The sequence below is a fragment of the Phoxinus phoxinus genome, assembly GCF_949152265.1.
Source record: "Phoxinus phoxinus genome assembly, chromosome: 3".
In the NCBI taxonomy this organism is placed as follows: domain Eukaryota; kingdom Metazoa; phylum Chordata; class Actinopteri; order Cypriniformes; family Leuciscidae; genus Phoxinus; species Phoxinus phoxinus.
The window spans coordinates 27,069,717-27,076,759 of record NC_136878.1 but is presented as its reverse complement, the minus strand read 5'-3'; the positions used below and the strand labels follow the sequence as shown (position 1 = coordinate 27,076,759).

Genomic DNA, 7,043 nt, shown 5'->3' with positions numbered 1-7,043 from the left:
ACGCAAAGTTTCACGGGGGAGCGCAAACATTTTGCGAGCGAACGCAAAACATTTGCGAGAGAAGGCAAAAGCATTGCCAAATAATTTTTCCACCCATCTCACCTTTTTTTCCATCACCATGTCTCTTTAGGGGCTCTAGTAACGCCACTGGACCAACCTTCCAATCAACCAATCAGATTTGAGGCACACGTTTACAGTTTATGTCAGGTTTAGGTGCTTCTACATGACTGTTCTAGGTTATTCACCTATCATTCCCCTCTGATTTTAGGGATAAGTTATGGGTAGGGTTAGGGAAAGCGTTGGTACTATGTTTTTCAGACAGGAATGTTGTTCCATGATCAACAATTGATGTTGATCCAGGAACACGTCTGTCTTGGCAAAATCACGGTGACCTTACTGCTCTCGGTTTTCCCACTTCTTTTGTCATTTATTTATTATTTGTGTGCAGATCGGCCTGTGTGAGCGCATTGGCTCTGCGTGTCTATTTTTGTAGCTGTTGATGATTTCAGCTCGTCTGGTGTGAAAAGCAGGGCGCAGTCTTGAGGAAGCAAACCCAGAAAGATAGAAATAGAAAAAGGGTGGCATGGAAAACTTAAAATGTCTCTGATGTCTCATTCACTCCCAAAGTAGCTATTAATAACACTTTTGTTAAAAAGGCACGAAACAGGCAAAACAAACATGCTTCACCGAGAAATGCTTGAATGTAGAAGGGAAAGTGTAACATGGTCATAGGCACTCATGTTTTCAGATGGAAGGGAGTCGAGACAAACGGATGCTAATGACGCTTCACGGTGCACATCTGAAAGCAGGAACCAAACCGTCAGTTTAACCACAAAACATGTTTCCATGAAGAAAAAGCTTGACATTTTGAAAGCTTTTCGATCAAACAAGGAAGATGCACTTTTGATTTAGAGCTTATGTCGGGATATTTTGTTATTAAGATTGTCAAAACAGGTAAACTTGTGTAAAGGGACGGTCACATTACACTTTCCGTTCCGTTCACTTCCATTTGTACTGATGTGAAAGCTGGGGACCGGAAATGCAAAGAAGTTTTGCGTTTCACTGCTTCCCAAAATTCAAATTTGGTGAACTCTGACCTGCAAATTTGCATTGCGTGAATGTGTGTGAACAACACGGCGTCACCTCTCAGACGAATTAAAAGAACAAAAACTTTAAATCTGCAGGTTTGCTGCGTTGCATGAAAGAGGAGTAGATTGTATATTTTTAGATTTATTATTATTATTTGTTCTACGTTGAATAGAAACGCATGACATATCAAAAAGATTGCAGTGTCAGAAGAAATGTTGCGTGCTCAAACTCAAGTATGACCGTCCCTTAAAGAGATAATGTGTTAGTGGTGGAAAGCTGTAACATTTAGCAGGGCTAATCCTGAGCACCCATTTTATCTGCATGTGTAAAGTGCAAAGTGAAGCGTCACATTGCAACGCATCAAACACTACAGGAAGTGGATCGATAGTTTCTCCCTCAGTTTGGCTAACTGCAGAGGTAGAAAAGCAGAGGAATAACAGAGGGGAGCGGCGAAGGAACAAGAAACAGCGCAACTTAAATAAAGGCTTTTCATATATTTTTTCTACATTCTCGAGTGCCTTGGCCTCATGTGTTTTGCAGCGGAACTTACTTTTTGGTTCGCCAATAGCCAAGAATGAATTAGTGCTACAAAAACGAGTGTATTTCACAAGGATGTGAAGATCTGACCCAGAATTGACAAACAAATGAGTAAGCTAATACTTTCTAAAGCAGGGTAAACTCAGAAGCCATGGGCGCCCCCCAGTGGTGGAGGTGAAAGGCAAGCAAGTTGGAGAGCTTGCTAGTGGTCATTTCACAAAACTCAATCGAACAGAATGTCATCTAACAGCTGTGACTGTTAATATTCTCCTGGCAGTGGTAAAAATAGCCCTAATTTCTTAGTTTACTTGCTGTCAAGTTTTCATTTCAGCAGATTTTGGTAAGGCGTTTGTGTTTGAATGACTTGCCTGTCTGTCTTTGGTGCTGTCCTAAAGCCTTTTTGTGAGCGACAGACCTGAACTACCCACCGTTTCTGTTCTTTTACATGAACAAAGTTAGTGACAGGACAAGTGATCTGAAAAATAGTTCTTCAGTAGGCAACACAATTGGTATTCAGAGCCAATATGGGGCTGTGGAAGATCCAAAATGGAGAATTTTTCACTGATAATGTAGGCGGGGCAATTACCACCCCTTTATTTTAACAACCACAACAACAAAAATGTATATATCCCTGCCGCCATTTTAGTTGCTAGTTGTATTCAAAGCTAAGCTATGTTTCAGCTTGTAGGCATTGGACATGACGGTTTTCCCAGAAACAGGTCTCACAGAGAAAAGCTCAACACAGCAGCACCATGCGGCATCCGTGTGCCCGGGCGCCAGCGCTCAGACGGTGTGCTGGTGTGAGTGTGTGCGTGTGTGTTTGTGTGTGTGGTCTTGTATAATAATAACAGTCTTAAGAGGCGAAAGCAGGTCACTGCAATGATGCCGTTCCCTATGTGATGCTGCGACAGGACCTGTTGCATTCGCACAGCAAAACACGTAACATTGAGGGTGAGAAAGATTTAAGACTTTCTTCAAGCCTTCTCCCGTTTAATGACACGCACGCTCTGAGCTCTTATGGCCGGCATCCCGCAAAGGCCCGGCACGGGGAGGGAAGACAAAAGCTCAGAGGCAAAGAGGCCTCCGGCTTCCAGCAGTCGGGACGGACGCACTGAAGCAAAAACAGGGCTCCCCAGGCTTGGCTACATGCCTCTGGACTGAAATGAGGGTGAGGGGTATTGGGGGTTTGAATGGATGGATGGAGGCAGACCCTCAGGAAATGTGGGGTGCTGAAGAGGATGGATGTCTCCAGAAGCACCAGCCCCGTTTGGTGTGCTGCTTGCGTAGAATCTCTTCCTCGCGCTCCCGCTCTTTTTGAGAACGGAGGTAGCGGTCTTCCTCCTTCAGGAACCAAACAGGGGGCCAGCGATGCTTCTCAAAGTGTTTCTGGGTTTCTGGAAGAACAAACGAGAAGATGAAAATAATTTTCTTGTCCAGTATTTGTCTTGTTGTTGTTTTTTCAGTCAAAATATCTAAAGATCCTTGCAACGAGATACATTTACTTGAGAAGCAACATAGCTATATACTATGCGTTGTATACATAAGACATAATTTAGCTAGGTTTGTGGTTAAAGTAAGAACTTTTTGCAAATGGAGTACAAAATTGTTTATTTTGTATAAATGTATTGTTTATTTTACTTATCCCAGTGACAAATAGTTTTTTTATTCATATAGCCTACATCTTATGTAATAAATATTCTGATATTTTTATTTTGATATGTCTACTCTGATACCAAGAAAGAAAATTATGTAGAGTACAGTACAAAAACTGACACAATTATTATTCTTTTTTTAAATACACTACAATACACTATACATGCACACCATATATATTTGGGCAAAAGTGTGGGTTGGTATATTTTTTAATGTTTCTAAAAAATAGTCTCTTATGCTCACCAAGATATTTATTTGATCAAAAATAATAAAAACAGTTATATTGTTAAATATTATTACAATTTAATATGACATTTTTTCTATCTTAAAATAGAATCATCAATAAAATCAATACATTATCAGCATCATTACTCTAGTCTTCAGTGTCACATGATCCTTCAGAAATCATTTTAATATACTGATCTGGTGCTCAAGAAACATTTATTATTATTATCAACGTTGAAAACGGTTGTGCTTACTCTTTTTGTAGAAAATGTGATATTTTTTTTCAGGTTTCTTTGATGAACAGACGATTTTTTTTGCATTGCATTGCCATTATAAAGGGATTTGCTCTCGTTTTTGAACGATTTAATGTGTCCTTGCTGAATTTGTATTTATTGATACATAATATAAATCAAATAAATAAACAAGTTTTGCGCCTTACCAGGAGACATAGTCTTCATCTCTTTAGGGAACTTGCGGCAAACACTATTGTAGTTGGTGCAGATGTGATGCAGACACCAGGAAGAGAGCTGTTTGGCATTGTGGAACTACAGCAGACAGAAAACAGAGTTGGCAATTTGGCACAGTGGGATTTCTCTCAATGGGGCTCATTTGAAAAGCAAAGTGTGTTCATCCTTTGAACTAGAATAAAGTGGGCTGCTATGAATGAATGGTAATTCTGTAATCTGCTCCAATGGTTATGTTGCCACTTCATTACTCGGTGTTCTTTACATTCTATTAAAGGCTTTGTTTGTTCATCTTTATTAATGTTACCTGAGCCATCTCCAGATAGGCCAGCACGTTTCCATCAATGTCCACCCCTTTAACGGATAACAGCAACAGATCCTCGATGGCATGTTGCTCTGTAGACCATGGCAAAACACAACAAGTGTTAATATGTCAGCCGTGAGGCTTAATGGTTAATAGTCTGACGGTGGGAAAAATACTCCATAACAATAAAATCGTCAACGGTGAAACATTTTTCACCTTCACCTTTATCAAATAATACATGCTATCCCTAGTGAAAAATAAATATACCAAAATATATATACTAAGTATACTACAAATACATTTACATATTTATGTACTGAATATAAATACCCTGCAATTGTACTTTTAGTACACTAAATTGATACTTAAAGGTGGGATCAGTAGTTTTTGAAATATGCTGTTTGGATGTTAGTCGGTCCGACACAACAACAAACGTGTCAGCCAATCAGTATTAGAGGGCGTATGACGGTGGAGGAGAGAGAACGATCAAGAGGGAGATTTGAACTGAAGAAAGACTGCAGCAATAGAGATTAGACACAATACAAAAGAGAAAAGCTCAGAAGAAATCACTGGAAAATAAAGGGTTATGTATGGGCAAGAGCTTTAGGACCAGTGTTATTATTAGAAACGCTGTCCAGCGCTGGAGAGAGCTAAGTGGGAAGGCCTGAAAACAGACGCAGACTTTGATTCGCTCCACACGTGAGTAACACTAGGTTTGAGTGTCTGGAGCTGCTGTGCTGTAGGCAACTAACAACCAACTCGTTTGTAATTACTGAACGTACATTTTTTGTGCTTCCTTGTCATTCGTTCATCATCTGCGCTTTGTTTTTCGTGAAGCATTATTCTGTTGCGCTTCTGTATAAACAGACATCCTCTCTTGTATTGCGTGCGTAACGGAGGACAGTTAGTGAGTCGCGCTGACGACTGCTAGTGAATGCGGTGTTAGCGTCATTGCTAGTGCACTCGACTCGCTTGCAGGGGATCGGGATTTGAGACCGACTCAGAGCAGGGCTGGTATGATTGGATTGTGAGTTTTGGAGGCGGTGCAATGAATGTTTGTTTGGGTTGATTTCAAATATCAACATTTCAAAAACTACTGATCCAATCAGCTAAATTGGAACAACTAATTTTTGTGCGTAATGCACTTGAGAATATCCTTAGTTGGACCTCAGCACTAATTACAGATAACTTAAGTATATTTGATTGTTCTAAAGTGGAACTATTGCAAGTATACTTTAGGTACACTTTAAATATCTTGCATTTAAAGAATGATATTATACAGAGATCATACTATCCTTACTAATAGTGATATTAAAACATATTCAGCAAAAGGTGCATTGTGAAATAAAGAAGTACTCCAAAAAAAGTTTAATTATAATATTTACATCAAGTCTCAAGCGATAGGTCAGTAAATATGTTAATGGGTTTGTAGTATACCTAATATGAAAAAATAAAAAAATTAATACAATTTGGTAAAAGTTTTTTTCAGGTAAAAAAAACCCGACATCATTGTCGCGAGGAGAGACCCCGAAATCACCGTAAAGCGCTTTGGGTGTACAGTAGTACGAAAGCGCTATATAAATGCCTTATTCTATTCTAGGTATTGATTAGCTGTAGATAATATTTATTTATTTATTCACTTTTTCAAGTTTAAATGCTATCATTTCTTATATTAACCAGCATTTTAGTGTTTGGCACATCCAAACAACAGAATCATGTCTTTGCAAATTCATGCTCAAAGAGTTCGAAATCAAGATATCAGTTTTTTTTCCTCCCCAGGCCCATTAACCACAGTATTATACAGTGTTTTTTTCAAGGTACACTGTCTGCCTTCAGGTAAACATAGAGCCATTACCAAACCTACCTGTTAGAGCTACAAGACGGGGAAGACAGAGGCGGTTAGCTAGTATTATGAGGTCCAATGGCTCCAGTTCAGGGCATGGTGTCAATACACCACAGTAGAGAAACTCCAGAACAGCTCTCATACAGGCACAACTGGTGTTGGGGATTGACACCTGAAAATAGAAACAAAGGAAGAAAAAGACGTGTGGGTTAGCAAAAAAAAACTTAAATATTTCAAGTTCACGGTTAATAACAAAAGCCCACGATGAGACAAGTTTGTGGAAACAGATTTCATAACCCACGCTGAGGGATGTTTATTCATAGCTCATCTCCACGACATGGAAACTCGGGAAGCAGATTGATCAGGGATGAAACAATCTGCTCCACACCTCTCCCCTATTGAGACCTGCATGGTCCTGGCTGCTGACCATTAGAGGAGGCCTTCTTGTTGACATGGGAGGACCCGGACTGGCCAAAATAGCGGTTAGAAAGGGATGTATTTGTCCAGGAAGGCTAGTGGAGGAAAGGGCCTGGGAGAGCGATAGAAGGGCGAGGGCAGCGGCCTCCACAAGGGGTCTTTCATCCTTCAGGAGATTAAAGCACTGTGTGAAACCATTGACAGTCTCAGCTTAAAGCTGTGGAAAAATAACTCTGTGGGCTTGTCGCTATGGGAAACCTGGTCTCTGCATAAACAAGAGCCAACAAAAGAGACTGTCATCCTACAGGAGAGACTGTCATCATATACGTAAACTGTGAACACAGGATGTGCGTTACAGAAATAATACGCAACATTCAGTCAGTTTCAGCTCCTGTATACTGATATGGCAAATTGTGTCATCATATTTAAAATAGCTACTTGGTGCACCAATTTAAATGTAATTTATGGTGTTTCATTACCACGTAACTTTCTTTTTTTCTTTTTTCTTATT

The 7,043-nt window shown here is 39.9% G+C and overlaps 1 protein-coding gene across 3 annotated transcripts in view; it reads right to left on the bottom strand.

The window, feature by feature from the left end:
• Positions 1 to 434: 434 nt before the first annotated feature.
• The window catches only part of rhobtb4 (Rho related BTB domain containing 4), a 53,365-nt gene continuing 46,756 nt past the window's right edge, over positions 435 to 7,043 (bottom strand). For 2 of the 3 annotated variants that reach the window (XM_079605897.1, XM_079605896.1), the window contains 4 exons: positions 6,137 to 6,287; positions 4,276 to 4,364; positions 3,944 to 4,049; positions 435 to 3,020 (listed from right to left, as the gene is read on the bottom strand). In XM_079605897.1, coding sequence (XP_079462023.1) covers positions 2,839 to 3,020; positions 3,944 to 4,049; positions 4,276 to 4,364; positions 6,137 to 6,287 — 528 coding nt within the window. In that variant the 3' untranslated portion in view covers positions 435 to 2,838. The remainder of the gene's footprint in view (positions 3,021 to 3,943; positions 4,050 to 4,275; positions 4,365 to 6,136; positions 6,288 to 7,043) is intronic. The other variant, XM_079605898.1, reaches the window with a different exon arrangement.